At 37.4% G+C, this 16,331-nt stretch overlaps 1 protein-coding gene across 2 annotated transcripts in view; it reads left to right on the top strand.

Annotated features, from left to right (window-relative positions):
* Positions 1 to 16,331, top strand: part of Tmem168 (transmembrane protein 168) — a 34,002-nt gene continuing 17,671 nt past the window's right edge. Inside the window, exons 1-2 of one of the 2 annotated variants that reach the window (XM_075953504.1) lie at positions 1 to 90; positions 7,369 to 8,618. In XM_075953504.1, the coding sequence (XP_075809619.1) occupies positions 7,491 to 8,618 (1,128 nt within the window). In that variant the 5' untranslated portion in view covers positions 1 to 90; positions 7,369 to 7,490. Of the gene's footprint in view, positions 91 to 137; positions 404 to 7,368; positions 8,619 to 16,331 lie in introns of those variants that run through there. The other variant, XM_075953505.1, reaches the window with a different exon arrangement.

Raw genomic sequence — 16,331 nt, 5'->3', positions numbered from 1 at the left:
GGGTGCCGATTCGCAGTCAGACCCCCTACGCCCTGTTGCTTTGCAAGCTTCGCCGCGGACGGAGCGAGGGTCGGGGCGATCGCCGGTCTGGTAAGTGGCTTCGGAGCCAGGGCTTGGGCGCCGCCCCGGGCCCCGCCGCCCCGGCCAGGCCCCGCCCCGCCCCGCCGACCTCCGGGCGGGAGCGCCGTGAGCAGGCGGTCGTCAGGGAGAGTGACCCTGCGTGTCCCTCGTCACCCCACCCGGGCCACGCGTTGTGTCGTCTCTCGGAGCCTAGGGGCGAAGGGCCAGCGTCCCGGCCCCATCTCTCCCCGTCTCGCTCGGTCGAGGCCTGAGGAGCCAAGTTACTCTCACTGCTCAGAAGGGAGGAAGTTAGACTCTGAGCTGCCTTTCTTCTGGTTAAGAGGTCGGTCTAAAGAGTTGTTGGCAGGAACTCAGAAAAGCAAGATCGTAGTTCTCCAACCCTGACTCCTCAGCGTGGTTCTTTCAGGTTTTGATACTTCCTCTTGATGGCACGGAAATGGATTTCCACTCCAAGCTCATGCAAGGGATACAATGTGTCTTGAAGCCCAGTGCCTTAGAGAGGGCACCGGGAGGGCACTTTGTGTTTTGGAAGAACTGTAGTGAATTAAGTGAAGGCAGGAGTAAAGCTGAAATCAGTCGTGGCGTATTAGTAAACATGATTTTATCCGCATTAGTTAAGTAGTGATTTCTGTATTAGTCCTTTTTATTTACATATACAAATTGAATGTAACTTGATTGCACACTTGTCATCACTGAGCGTGCATTGTGGAAGTCGAATCTCACCGGACACCTTGTGACCTAGTGAGGAATGCAGACATTAAACAAATTTTTATTTTTTTCTATTTCAGAGGGCATGCAGGAACCATCTGACTAGTGAGAGGTGATTCTTCTAAGAAAATTATTTAAGCCCAGACCTGAAGAGTTTGACAAATGAAGGCAGTTAGTACTAGGAGGAGGAAAAAGAATTGTGTCCAGAGAGGGCATGGGTATTTATTTCGTTCATAATCGAAATGTCATTTGTTTGGAATACAACGTAAGAGGAAGAGCAGTAAGAGGGTGTGGGAACATTATTCTTACCCTATGTAGAGTACTTTTCAAAGTCACTGAAGGAGTCTAGACTATAGTACTATGAGGGATGAAAAGCCATTTGAGAATTTTACATAGCGTAGTAACATGGTAAAATTTGGTTCTAAAAACACGTTTTCCAGCTGGGTCATGGAAGTGAATGCCTATGATCCCAGTGGGAGTCTGGGGTTCTCTGTGAGTTCAAGGCCAGCCTGGTCTACAAATTGAGTTCCAGGACAGCCTGGGCTGTTATACAGAGAAACCCTTTCTCATAAAACCAAAACCCAAGTCAAACAAAAAACACACGTTCTATAAGAAGGGCAAGAGTAGATTGAAAACCAAAGAAGGAAGACATTCAAGCATGAGAGCATGGTGGCCAAAATTGAGGTGGTGACTTTGGGGATAAGAAGTAAAAGTAGTGTGAGAGAGATGCTAAGGAGAAAGAAGAATCAAGAGCCCCTCAAGATTAAATAGTGGAAGAGGAAGTGTGAAATAAGGTGAAAGTAGTATACAAGATTGAAGGTTGGGGTTCAAACCCAGGCCTCCCAATTAACAAGCCTGCTTCCTGAGCTATATCCTGAGCTTGAGCATTCTTAAAAATGAACTTTAGCAGTGACTTACTAATTGACTCCATTGTGTTTTGTTTTTATTTGCTTCTGGAATATTCCATGAAATCAATAGGAAAGGCAGCTCAACTGAAAGGAATTTACTGCCGGTTTTTTTATTTTAATTTGTTTTAATTTCTAGTTCCGGCTATCATTTAAAGAAAGTCAGAAAGGGCAAAGACTTTTAAAAATAAGTGCCATAAGAATGTGATTATATAATATTCTGTGATGCAGCCATATTGTCTTTGATTTAATTATATTATTAAGATACGGAAGTAATTGAGATTGGTCAAAGCCTAGGGTTGGGATTTGAGTATCCAAAAGATGGGTTGAAGGTGAAGAGCTTAGATGACAACCAAGGAGAAACCACTGACTTAGGAAGAAAATTTGGATCCTTAGACTTTAGAAGCCAAGGAAAGGAGGTTTTCAGATGGTAGTACTCAACACTTTCAAGGTTTTAAACAAAATGTGCAGGATCTTGCAAAGGTTCTATTGTATTCAGGAATTTGCTGATCATTCCAGAAGTTGGCAGAGCAGTTACACTGAGAGAATTATACCGTTCAGTGTTTTGAAATGAGTGTATTAAACATCCAAACGTAACTGTCAAGAAGGAAGGAAATTGAATATGGCAGAAGAGATGGGGAGAACAAAGATTACTTTTTCCTCTTTACCCCCTTGTGCAGTAGTTTTTAAAAAGCTGACCTACAAATGCGTTAATACTAATGAATAAAGGATAAGTGAGAGTTTGGAGAAAATGAAATTCTATGGCAGGAATTTAACAAAGGAGAGGTTCTCGTTTTGACTGGCATACAGATAGTGGTGGATTTATTTGAAACTTAAGTTCTCATTTGATGACCTTGTAGGAAGCAGTCGTGTAGTAAAAATCCAGTGAGATGTTGTTGTAGGAGGCTGCTTGGCCGCTTGTTCATTTCCCAGCCACTCAGACTCCTGAAATATCCACACAGAAACTGTATTAATTAAATCACCGCTTGGCTCATTAGCTCTATCTAGCTTCTTATTGACTAACTTTTACATCTTAATTTAACCCATTCCATTTCTATTAATCTGTGTATCCCCACGAGGCTGTGGCTTACCAGGTAAAGCTTGGGTATCTGTCTCCTGTGAGGCTACATGGCTTCTCTCTAACTCGACCTTCTTTCTCCCAGCATTCAGTTTGGTTTTCTCTGCCTACCTCTATTCTCCTTTGTGCAGGCCCAAGACAGTTTCTTTATTAACCAATGGTAGTCACAGCATACAGAGGGGAATACCACATCACTTCCCCTTTTGTTTAAATAAAAAGGAAGGTTTTAACTTTTAACATAGTAAAATTGCATGTAACAAGGAAGGTATCAAGCAAGAATTACAATTATAATATTTATAACTACTTTATCATTTAGCATAACTAAGGAAAACTATAATTATAACTATGTATTCTTCAACTCCATCAAAGACTCCAGAAGGATATATTACCTAAGTAAACAAAAAGTGCATTGTAAGCAACTTCCAACACTCTGAGATTCCATCATACACCTGTAAGAATGGCCAGTATCAAAAACAGTGATGACAACTTATGCTGGAGAGGTTGTGGGGTAAAGGAACACACTCCTGCATTGCTGATGGGAATGCAAACTGGTACACCTCTTGGATATCAGTGTGGTGGTTTCTCAGAAAATTAGGAAACAACCTTTTTTCAAGACCCAGTAATACCATTTTTGGGTATATATTCAAAGGATGCTCAACCATACCACAAGGATATGTGCTCAACTATGTTCATAGCAGCATTGTTTGTCATAGCCAGAAACTGGAAACAACTTAAATGCCCCTCAACCAAAGAATGGATAAGGAAAATGTGGTACATTTACACAATGGAGTACTACACAGCAGAAAAAAATAATGACATCTTGAAATTTGCAGGCAAGTGGATGAAGCTAGAAAACATCATTTTGAATGAGGTAACCTAGACACAGAAAGACAATTATCATATGTACTCATAAATAGTTCTTAAACATAAAACAAAGAAAACCAGCTCACAAATCACACTCCCAGAGATCCTAGACAACAATGAGGACCTGAAGAGAGACATACAGATATCTAATCTACATGGGAAGTAGAAAAAGACAAGATCTCCTGAGTAAATTGGGAACATGACGATCTTGGGAGAGGGTTGAAGGGCATGGGAGAGGCAGAGAGGGGAGCAGCGAGAAAAGTAGACCTTAATAAAAATCAATTTAAAAAAGTCCTACGTTCTTAAAACATTTTAAATGCCATATTCTGGAAGTCTCTGAAAGGTTTGAAGAGTACCTAACTAACTGAAATATATCTCTATATATCCAGAAAACCTAATTAACATGACACGATTGACTATTATAGATGATTATGTATTAATCTGTATTTCTTAATTATGCATTACATTTTTAAATGAGCTGCGCAGGCAGAATACCTTAATCAGAGCAGAAATATATATATAACAAAATTGACCTAAAATTTGTATGAATAGAACAAGATCCATGCCAATGCGTATCTCTATAGCATATCCCCCCTTTACATTTATGTAAAGAAACATTTATAATCAATATTTGGAAATTTGGGTGTAGTTCTCTACAAATTGCTTTCTGCTGTTTATTGGGTGAAATAATTTTTGGGAGTGTTTATGGTGACTTTTCAGGGAAGGTCTTTGTTCATTAAACCACATTAGTCTTTACTTTATTTCTCTTTAGTATTTATTTTATCATCTTTATTCCTTTAATCTATGACTTCTGTACTCAGTTTCTTTAAAGACTTTGTTTCATTTTTAAAATGATTTATATATATATTTTTTTATAATTTTCTATACTCTTTTTCTCCCAAGCCTACGTACGTTTACCCAACACTGTGACTCATTTAGAGGCCTTTTGCAGATGAATTTGCCTTTATTGTAATCTGTAATCATTTTCTGACCAGAAGTGCTGCTGCTGCTGCTGCTTCTTCTCCTTCTACTTCTTCTTTTTGCTATGTGGGTGTGGCTGGGACTGACTCTGTGGTACTGGCTGTTGGCTCTGCCCCATCCATCTTGGCATGTTTGCTGTCTCATAGCCGGGTCTCCCGAGAAAGAGAGTTGTTTGTGCTGGTGAACCAGGAAGCCAGCACTTTTTTTTTTTAAAAAAAGAAGCTGCACCGTTTTTACTGCACCTTTCTAAAAGTAGCTGTGGTGCCCCTGCTTGCCACAAGCTCATCTAGAAAAAAAAAAAATTGTGGCTACCAAGAAATTGTGCTGAACAGTGTCAAGCAAGCTCTCTCAGGTTCTAAGTGGATTTTAGTTGGCCACGTTTGCACCAATTTGTTGTGGGAGGCTGCTTGGCCTCTTGTTTGTTTCCCAGCTGCTCAGACTTCTGAAATAACCAGGCAGAAACTATATTAATTAATTCATTGCTTGTCCCATTAGCTCTAGCTTCTTATTGGCTAACTTTTACATCTTAATTTAACCCATTTCTGTTAACCTGAGGCTATGGCTTACCAGGTAAAGTTTGGGCGTCTGTCTCTGGTGGGGCTACATGGTTTCTCTCTAACGTCACCTTCTTTCTCCCAGTATTCAGTTTAGTTTTCCTTATGTACTTCTATTCTGCTCTGCGCAGGCCCAAGACAGTTTCTTTATTAACCAATGGTAGTCACAGCATGTAGAGGGCAATCTCACTTCAAGATGTAGGTGTTGAGAGTTGAGAACAAAGAGGTTTGAATAGTCACAGAGTGAGAAAGATTATTGACCAGGGCTGGAGAGATGACTCCACCGTTAAAGCTAGCCTAAGAACCAAACATAGAAGAGTATCGACTGGGAAACACAGAGGTGTCTCATGGTTGGGGAGTGGAACCTTTTAGCACAGTGTGTGGTTTTCTCTCTAGTAGTGCTTATACTTACCCCATATTATACCATCAATATTTTGAGTCTTTTTCTCCCTACCTTCTCTTCCCCCTTCCCTTCCTCTCCCCCATGTGTGTGGTATAGTATATAGGAGTTATATTTTATAAAACTTTTTTGCAGTCTAGATTTTATCAGTTCCTTAATAATTTAAAAATCCACAATATACAAAAAACATTTTCATTAATTTCACATAGTAAGAAGTGTTTACATGAATACATTATAGAGGAAAGTTGGTTTGAATACCTAATAATTAGATTTTGAAATAAAAATATGTTTTTGAACCTAAAAAAAAGTAGAAAAAGTAATGGCATTTGAAATATGCTAGTGGTCCTAAGATTGTTCCAAAAACATTTTGCTCCGTCCAAATGCTTCTTGGGGGTTAATTCTAAGTTATCTCATGGTTCTGTTTGAGTGTGTCTTTTAGTGTACCCCTCTTAGGATGCGTGTGTGCTTGTTGCTGTGATTCAAGCCTAATGCCTTGCACATTTTAGGAAAGTCCCATAGTACTGATACCCACCCCAGACCCTGAACTATTTGTTTTCTGAATATTTTGAGTATTGTATGACCATAAGCTATTGCAATAGTCCAGTTCTTACAGTACACTGGAAAACATTGAAAAGCTACCTAGTGGATAGTTCAGTAGTAATTCTTTTTTATATGTATTTGTGTGTGTGTGTGTGTGTGTGTGTGTGTGTGTGGTCAATGTGTGTGCGTGTATCAGAGGATAACTTGTAGGAGTTGGTTCTCTCGGCATTATGAATCTCGGAAACTGAACTCATGTAAATCTTCATAATTGAGCTTATCTCATTTGCTTAATTATATATATATATATATATATTAGCTATTATTGTATTTTAAGTGAAACTTACGGAAGCCCTTAAGTTTGAAATAGTTATTTGGGTCCTAACAAATAATTGCTGTAGTGTAGTGACGTTTTGAAAAAGTAGACTTGAAGTTCTCTATTTTCCTTACCATGACTTGGTAAGTATTCCGGTATATGGGTTTTGAGTAATAAGTTTAGCAATTGATTTACTACATAGATAGTATTTAGATTTGAATAATAAGTGATAATCCAAGTAATTTATTTTTATTTTGGTAGGAGCAAAAGTACTAGAATAAGGGCACAGCTTTAGGGACTGAGCAACTTTAATAGAGTTAAATTTTACTTTTAGCTCAGTTTATTAGCTGAACCATATAAGGACTAAAATTTTATAGTATTTTAGAGCTGTCTTGTAAAGAGATGTAGGAGATTAAGACAGCAGTAGTGGCTGGCATCTCTGTACTAGTGTTTTCAGATGAGAAGGACCAGTGAAGCCCTCCACTCCATTTAAAAGCTGAAATGCATTTTGTTGTGTCATAGCCAAGTGCTATGATATAAGCCAAATTGAATATTTATATAGGAAAAGATTAGGCAAACTCAGCATTAACATTGACAGAAAGACTCCTCTGATACTTAGTGATGCAGTCTTAACAATATGAGTAGAAATCATGGGCATTTTCCTTGTGTAACTTTCAGAATTTGTAAGCCATAAAACATTATTGTTAAGATATATGCAATAAGGCTTTGAACTGGTTTTCAGAAAAACCTCTATTTTTGTCTTATTTGTTAATGTAGTATGGCCCAGCAGTGGTGGGACATACCCTTAATGCCTGTCACCACTGGGGAGGCAGAGGCAGGCAGATCTCAGAAAAAACAAGATGGGGGGGGGCATTTATCTAGTATAAAGAAGATGACACAAAATAATGTATGAAATTAACTGAAATATTTTTTCTTCTCCTTAGGTCACTATAAAGCAAACCAGAGAAAATGTTGGCATAGAAGCTACCACCACATGTGATTTGTTGAATGAAGTACAAGAAGTGAATTTTGTGACGTGTGGGACACCCCTGCATTGCCAGATTACATGTGTAAATCACTGCGTTACTGCTTCAGTCATTGTCTCTATCTAGCAATGACAAGGCTGGAAGAAGCAAACAGAGAAGTGAACATGCATTCCTCCGTGCGATATCTTGGCTATTTAGCCAGGATCAACTTACTAGTGGCTATCTGTTTAGGTCTTTATGTTAGATGGGAAAAAACAGCCAATTCTTTGATTTTGGTGATTTTTATTCTCGGCCTCTTTGTTCTCGGGATTGCCAGCATACTCTACTATTACTTTTCAATGGAAGCGGCAAGTTTAAGTCTGTCCAATCTCTGGTTCGGATTTTTGCTTGGCCTTCTATGTTTTCTTGATAACTCATCCTTTAAAAATGATGTGAAAGAAGAGTCCACCAAATACCTGCTGCTGACGTCTATAGTATTAAGGATATTGTGTGCTTTGGTGGAGAGAATTTCTGGCTATGTCCGCCATCGACCCACTTTACTCACCACAGTAGAGTTTCTGGAACTTGTTGGCTTTGCCATCGCCAGCACAACTATGCTGGTGGAGAAATCTCTGAGTGTTATTTTGCTTGTCGTGGCTTTGGCCATGCTCATTATAGATCTGAGAATGAAGTCTTTTCTAGCTATTCCAAACTTAATACTTTTCTCAGTATTGCTATTTTTCTCTTCATTGGAAACTCCCCAGAATCCAATTGCTTTTGCATGCTTTTTTATTTGCTTAATAACTGATCCTTTCCTTGACATTTATTTTAGTGGACTTTCAGTAACCGAAAGGTGGAAACCTTTTCTGTACCGTGGAAGAATTTGCAGGAGACTTTCGGTGGTCTTCATTGGAATGATTGAGCTTATGTTCTTCATTCTTTCAGCATTTAAACTCAGAGACACTCATCTCTGGTATTTTGTGATACCAGGTTTTTCCATTTTTGGAATTTTTTGGATGATTTGCCATATTATTTTTCTTTTAACTCTTTGGGGATTTCATACCAAATTAAATGACTGCCATAAAGTATATATCAATCACAGGGCAGATAACAATAGCCTTGATAGAATCATGGCATCCAAAGGGATGCGTCATTTTTGCTTAATTTCAGAGCAGTTAGTTTTTTTTAGTCTTCTTGCAACAGCAATTTTGGGAGCAGTCTCCTGGCAGGTAAGATCTTGTGTTTTGTTGTTGTTCTTTGTTTATTTTCTTGTGTTAATGCCAATAGGAGATTATTCTTAAAAACATTCTTAGATTATACTTAAAGACATACTGAAGATTATACTTTAAAGAGATAGTCAGAGTTACTGGTACTAGCCTAAACCCGTACCTGCCTTCTGTGGTTTATGTATAGCATATTTATGGCATAGCTTTTTTCTTAAGATTTTATTTGAAAAGAAATTATATGTGTAGTACCATATCAACTTCTGAAATAAAGATTAGAGAATCTGAATTCTAGACAAGAGAAAAATAGATTTTATGGTGTATTTGTTGTCAAAAAATGTTTTATAAAAATATGCTTGTGGACATTCAAACTATGCATTTAAGAGTTTGTGTTTGTAGTAATTTTTAAAGTTATACCTGTGTGATTTATGTGTGTGTGTCTATGCACATGCATATGCGTGTGCCTATGTGCATGCATGTGGTCATATGCTTGCTCAGTCACTTTCACCTTTTCTTTTTCCTTCTCCTTTTCTTTCCCCCTCCTGGAAAGAGTCTTTTACTGATCTGGCTATTCTAGCTGGCCAACGATTCCAGGCTTCCTCCTGTCTCTATCTTCCCAGTACTAGGGTTGTAGACATGTGCCACCACACCTGACTTTTTCCACGGGTTCCCCATCTCCTCAGCTCTTTTGTCTACATTAGTCATGAGTCTGTCTTTTCTTCTGAGTATTTATTGACGTTCACTAGACATGGTGCTAATGCTGTAGATAGAGTTCAAGGCAGCTTTGCCATTAAAAACGGAGGGAGAAGCTAACATGAAAAAGAGTTTGATTATAAATGTTCATGATGTGAAACACTGTATAATTTCTACCTCAGGCTGGGAGGTGGGCATACAAGAGCAACTCTTCTTGGTTCAGTTGCTTTGCATCAGTTTGTTGTTGCTGCTTGGTTTACAGCTGTGAGTGTTAAAGGGCATTAGATATAAGCGCTTGCCTGGGCATGGTGCTTCTATTCAGTGTGGGCTTCAAGGAGCCTGTGAGGGGGTCAATAAGTGGTGAAAAACATCTTGGATGTTTTCTTAGGGTAGCTTGCCCACTTGCCAGAGTGAGGGACTTTCAGAACTGTAATGATGTCAGAACTCTAGCAAGAGTTTTCCTTTCTCTTCCCCTCCTCACTCTATTGGCCACTTTCCCAGTCTTAACTACCTTTTTTATTGCCAGGTTAGCCTCATTCATTCATGATGCCTTTCGAGGTCATGCAGTTCTGTTAACCAGATACTTTCTTGGTCACTAGATTTTTCTGTTTTGCGTATACCGGTGGTCTGCAAGTAAAGTGTGCACACCAATGGGAGAACACAAACACTTTCTTAGGAATCTTTCAGAAAGGTAATGTTAGGAGAATCAGTCTCCAGGTTTAACTTTCGATGGCAGTGTCTCCTAAGGTTGACCTGCACGACAAAATCACTCAAGTTAGCCTGCAAACAGTATCTCATCTGATCTGTAAATTTCCAGATCCCCAATGAAGACCTATTTCATTTAATGGGTATATTTAAATAAATCACATTTTGCTCCCAGTTTTGAGTTGGGTTATTTGTCTTAAGTTTAAGAGGTCTTTGTGTATTTATTTGGTACAGTCTTTTATTAAAAGATTAAGGATTTAGAAATGTTCTTTTCACTCTGGCTTACGTTTTAACTTTCTTATTGATACTTTTTGATGAATAAACACTTTTATCTTTATAAAATCAGGTTATCAATTCTTATGGACTATGTATTTAGTATTTTATTCAAGAATCTGCTCAATTTTAGGTCTTCGAAGTTTTTTCTCCTTTATTTTATTCCAGAGGCTTTACCAATTTATCCTTCACATTTGATCTATGCTTCTTTTTAATTTCTTGTTTATAGTATAAAGACCTTAATTTTGTTTAGTTTATGAATATCCAATTGCTTCCTGAAGACTGGAGACTGACATTTGCCTAACTGAATTGCCTTTGCATGTATGTCTACCACAATTAAATGTGAATATGAGATTTCCCACATGACCTATTTTTTTTTTATTTTTATCTGTGTCTGTCTTTCTGATAGAGTTACACTGTCTTTCAAGGTATTTTCTACTTTTTCTTGTAATTTTTTCTTTGACCTGTGAGTTATTTATATTTTTATTGTTTAAAATCCTAATATTTGTGAATTTCCCAACATTAGTCTTTTTTTTATTTATGATTTCTCTTTATGGTTGGAGGACAAAATTTTATGATTTTAGTGTTGAGATGAAGACCTGTTTATGACCTGGAGTGTTTTAGTCTCTCTTCATTTGAAAATAATCTGAAAAAGATTCCAGTACTGTTGAGCTAAGGCGAGCTGGGTAGTGATTTTGTTCTTGTATCAATATCATTGATGATTTTCTGTCTAATTCTATCAATATTAAGATATATTAAAATGTGCATTTCCTCATTTAAGAAATTGTATGTGTGTGTAGGTGCCACAGAGGGGTGTTAGATTTCGTGGAGCTGGATTTGCAGCTGTTGTGAGCCGCCTGACATGGGTGCCAGGAACTGAATTTTGATTTTCTGCAAGAGCAGTAAGCACTCTTAACTGCAGCCCCTTAGTGGTTTCTTCTTATTTGTTTATTTTTTGGCTTTGTATATTCAAGACCTGTTCCTAAATGTAGGAATATATTTTAGAACTTCTGGTCCTTGATTTTTGTCATTGTAGATGACATAGTTCAGTAGTTTCAATAAAAATCCTATTACCTGCTTCCGAAGCTTAAACTATTAACTATAGAAAAAGCTTGCCAAGCCTTGTTCCTAACCCCTATGTCTCTGAGTCTTGTGGAGTTTGTTAAATAAAGTTCTGGAGACTGGAATTCAGTAATTTAAGGAAGAGCCTAAGAAAACGCTTTGCTAAAGTCTTGAGGCAGTCCTTATCAGCAATATACCTGTTAAGTGGTTTATTAATTTAGCTGTTCAAAACTAATGTAAATCCACCTGAATGTATTTATATTTATATGCTACTTGATAACTGTTGTCAATGATGTTGGAACTGTTCCTTGTGGGAAATTAGACTTTTCAGCTCAATTTTCTTTTAATTGGCATAGAAAGCTTTCAGAATCTTTATTCTACCCAGTGTTGTGTGAAATGTAAATGAGTATACTCGGAGGGAAAACAGTACAGAGCAGCTCTTCTGTATTTATCTGCTTATGAAATGGTTTCCTCTAACCCTCATTGGTCCTGCTACCCTCCTCCCCAGCTCATACACCCTTGATGTCTGTGTGTGATCTCTCCTTGGACTTTTGCAGAAAAGCAAATGTAACATTCATATGAAATATAATTTGGGAGGCTTCTACTGGATCTATCCAATTTCCAATGATTTCAAGTGATTTAGAATAGAAAATTATATAGTAAAATGGAAACAGTAGAGGTCTTTGTTGGCTAAGACTATATTGGAGAGAATGACATTACCAATCCAAGTTCATTCTCAGCTATCTCAAATTCTTTAAATTATATTTTAATATATTTCTAAATAGAGATATTTTTACCTAAAATTTCTAAATAGTGTTCCTAATTCTCTCTCTATAAGAATGATACCGAATGTTAAACTTCTTTTTTTGTGTCTCATTAACTTTTCCTTGAGCTAATTTCAACTGGAAAGCTTTCCTATTCATTGAGTGGGTACAGACCTAACATGACAAGGAAAGACAAGAAATTACAGAAACTTAAACAGTCTAGTTTGTCAGTCATAGTCAGGACAGATGAAAATAGATATGGCATAGCCCATGATTATTTTTCTTTTATCAGTTTTTATGTCATAGCTAAGGAATCTTCACAAAAGTGAAGTTTTTAAGTAGCTTTACTTCTTGTTAGTTCTTCTACTGTAATATTGTCAGAATGAATCAATAGTTCCGTTCACAGTTACTTTCACTAAAGAGCTGGAATTTCACGTTAACTTCTGTTGTGGCTTACTCATAATCTCATTCTGCCTTTAAAGTGCACCAACCACTACAGCCGTTCTTTCCCATAGATTGTATTATGTTTACTGCTTGCCATTTGCCTCTGTCTTTTAAACTTTTCCTTTAAATAAGTCAACAGCATCATAGTATAGCTTGTGTTACTTTGAAGGGAATTGGCAGTTCAACAGAAGGCTAAAGAGAGACTGCATCCCACTTACAAGCATACTTCATGGCATTTTTTTTTTATAGTTAGACATTCTCTCTGAAATCTTTCAGTCTTATATGCCCTTCCTTGCTAACCATTGTAATTTGAAGATTCCGTGGAGATTTGGTGCTGCTTTTGTAGAAGCCCTTTTAAGGCAAACCAGAAAAGCCACTATACAGTTAATTTCACTGTATGTGAAAGAGGGACAATCCCTGGTATGATAGAAGTTTCAATGTCAGCCTCACATTCAAAGAAGAGATGAGCTGTTCACTTCTAGCAAGATGGAAGGACCAGCTTTTCCTTCATTTGGCACAGGCACCAGGGAGCTTTGCAGACTGCTGCTGAATTACAAATGCACAGTATTCACGTTTTTTGTTTTGTTTTGTTTCATTTGTTTGCCCCAGTTTAGAGCCATTTAGTCTACCTTACAAAGGGGAGCATTATTTTAGCTCGATGCGAAAATGTTATCACTTTTCTCAGAACACTACAAAATGTGATGGCCTGGTACATTGTGTGTTGCTGTGACAGTAATATGGAGCAGGTAATTTATAAAGAAATGACATTCATGTTTTCATAGTATGAAGGTTGGGAAGCTCAATTTCAATAGTGAAAGTTGAGATAGGTAGATACATAGATAGAGAGACGGACAGACAGACGGATAAATGGATGGTGGATGAATGTAGGTAAAGGGCATGTTTCACTGCTTTGGATCCTTATAGAATAATAATTATTTTATTTGTGAAGGTCATTTCAGTTTTGTGTCCTTATGCCCAATAAACTTCCCATTAGACTCCATTTCCTAAGATTGTTATATTGAGAGTTAAATTTCCAGAGCATTCTTTGGGGAAACATTGAAATCCTTGAGAGAAGTTGATGCTCTTTTCCCACCAAAACACCAAAAACAATGGTCTGAAGAGTATTTTCTTCTGAAGTATGGATTTGGTACATTTTCTAACAAATAAATCCTGAGCAGTGCATCATGAACGCCATAGCGTATACTTTCAGAAATCTAGATTATATTTCAATCACTCCATCTGGGCTGTGGATGCAGTCAGCGGGCACAGAATGTGGGCCTGTTGCTGGGTAAACTTTGCAGCATACTTTTTAATATGGAGGAAATACAGGTAGTAAATATGCGAGCCACTAATAGTCAGTTATTATTGATTATATGCCTGACAGTGCAGACTTGGTTACATGTTGCACAACAGTGCATCAGTGTATCATACAATGTTACTAGACAGTAGGACATTTTCAGTTCCTTTATGATTTTATGGGACCGTGAATGGATAAGTTGTTCCCATGCACACAAATGGTGCATATGGTCCATAGTTGAATGAAATATTGTTACATTGTGCATAACTGTCTTTTCTTCTTCATCTGGATTTCCAGCCTTTAAATGAGTAACATGTTGTGGTGCATGCTGTTAGTTCTTAAACTCGGGAGGCAGAGGCAGGTGGATCTCTGAGAGTTCAATACCAGCTTACCCAAATAATAAAGTCAAGCTAAAACTTCATCTAGAGACCCTGCTTCAAAAAAACAAAGACAAAAATTAAAAAAAAACCACTAAACAATAAGGAAAAACTATGAGCTTATCCTTTACATTTTAACAAGAGCTAGCATTTCCAAACTGTTCCCTGTGTCAGCTCCACTCTGTACTATGCATGTATAAAATATACTGAGTCCTTACAATATATTTCTCTTATTGCTGTTCTTCTTTGCAGGTCAGACATGCTCTTGAGAGAGTAGGATGCTTGGCTTCTACGAAGCCTCCACTCACAGCCTGCACTCTGTAATTGACCACTGTACAGTTTCATATGCTTTTAGACTTGGCAGGACCATAGAATTTACTTACTTCCACCTCTTTTGTTGATTATAGCAAAGCGTAAGTTAGTAGACTTGCCTGAGTTCATTTTTATAACTGTTTTTACACTTATAAGGGTTGTGACTTTAATTTTTTGTGGTTTTTGTCTTTTTTGAAAGTACACAGTGGCAGTATAGATTTCTAACACTTCTCTCTTTTAGAAAAGATTTATTTATTTATTATGTATATAGTGTTCTGTCTGCATGTATGCCGACAGGCCAAAAGAGGGCACCAGACCTCATTATGGATAGTTTTGAGCCTCCATGTGGTTTCTGGGAATTGAACTCTGGACCTCTGGAGAAGCAACCAGTGTTCTTAACCACTGAGCCATCTCTCCAGCTCCAAGATTTTAATACTTCTATTAAGACTTTGATGACTATATATCAGTGTAGCATGATTACTAAAAACCCAAAGACTGAAATTGGGGTTCAATCTGAAGGTTAGAAAAGCAAACAGTCACTGGCTCTTACCTCTTCCTCTGTCCAAAATGGCGATCCTGCCTCCAGGAATCTCAGAGTGATAGACTGTGTGTGAGAGCTGTTTCTTCCTGTCTTATACTTCTCTCTACTCCTGGGATTAAAGGCGTGCACCACTACTGGCCAGTGTCTATGGAAAACTAGTGTGACTGCTGGGATTAAAGGTGCCTGGTCTGGAAGGCTGACCAGTGGGGCTGTTTTACTCTCTGACCTTCAGACAAGTTTTATTTATTAAAATACAAATGAAATATCACTATACAACAAGATCTCTTAAGTAATATTTAAACACTTAGATTTTTTAAAAGTTCTCTAGATTTCTATTCTTTTACTTCTGATGACTTTATGTGTTTTGTTGGAGGCTGGAGAGATATGACATAGCTATTAAAAATGGTTACTATGCAACCATGAAGACCAGAGTTCTGGTCCCAACATCCACATAATAAATATAATGTCTCACAAACTCTAGTTCCCCCTCTAACTCCGGCTTCTAGGGATCTGACTCATTCTCCTTGCCTTTTACATACAGTATATGTAATTGCACACACAAGTTCACATATACACACACAGATACAGGTACACATAAACTAAAAAATGTAAAAAGTTGAATCTTCCATTTAGTTGTTTTTAATTCAACAAGCATAAACGTTTCAATAAACACAAACATAAGGTCTTTAGAAATTATGTGACAAGCATTACATAAGAAATATCTATAAGTTATATATCAGTTATGTAAGGTGTAGCATATTTACATTGAAAGGGTTTTAGATACCATTAAGCTGGCAAATGGGAATGTAAATTATATACAAATTAATGGCCTTCCAGAAATGTTATATATCACATCTTTTAGTAAAGAATAGACTTATGTATACACACAAATACATATTCATGATGAAAAAACATTTTTAAAGATTTATTTATGTTTTGTCTGCTTGCATGTTTGTGTACCACATGTGTTTCTGGTACCTGCAGAAGACAGATGAAGGCATCAGATCCCCTGAAACTGGAGTTATAGACTATTGTGAGCTGCTGAATGGGTGCTGTGAATCGAAATAGGTTCCTCTACAAGAATAAGTGCTCTTAACTGTTAAGCCATCTGCCTAACCCCAATATTTGTGACTTTAGATATATGTGTGTGTATACATACATACATACATATATATATAATACGAAATGTGGCAATATTAAAAAAGACTACTTGAAGTGATTTTAATCACTTATACATTTTTATATTTTTCA

Source organism: Microtus pennsylvanicus, chromosome 19, assembly GCF_037038515.1.
Source record: "Microtus pennsylvanicus isolate mMicPen1 chromosome 19, mMicPen1.hap1, whole genome shotgun sequence".
NCBI classification, from domain to species: Eukaryota; Metazoa; Chordata; class Mammalia; order Rodentia; family Cricetidae; genus Microtus; species Microtus pennsylvanicus.
Note: the sequence above shows the minus strand (reverse complement) of the source record. Positions and strands in the feature narration are given on the sequence as shown.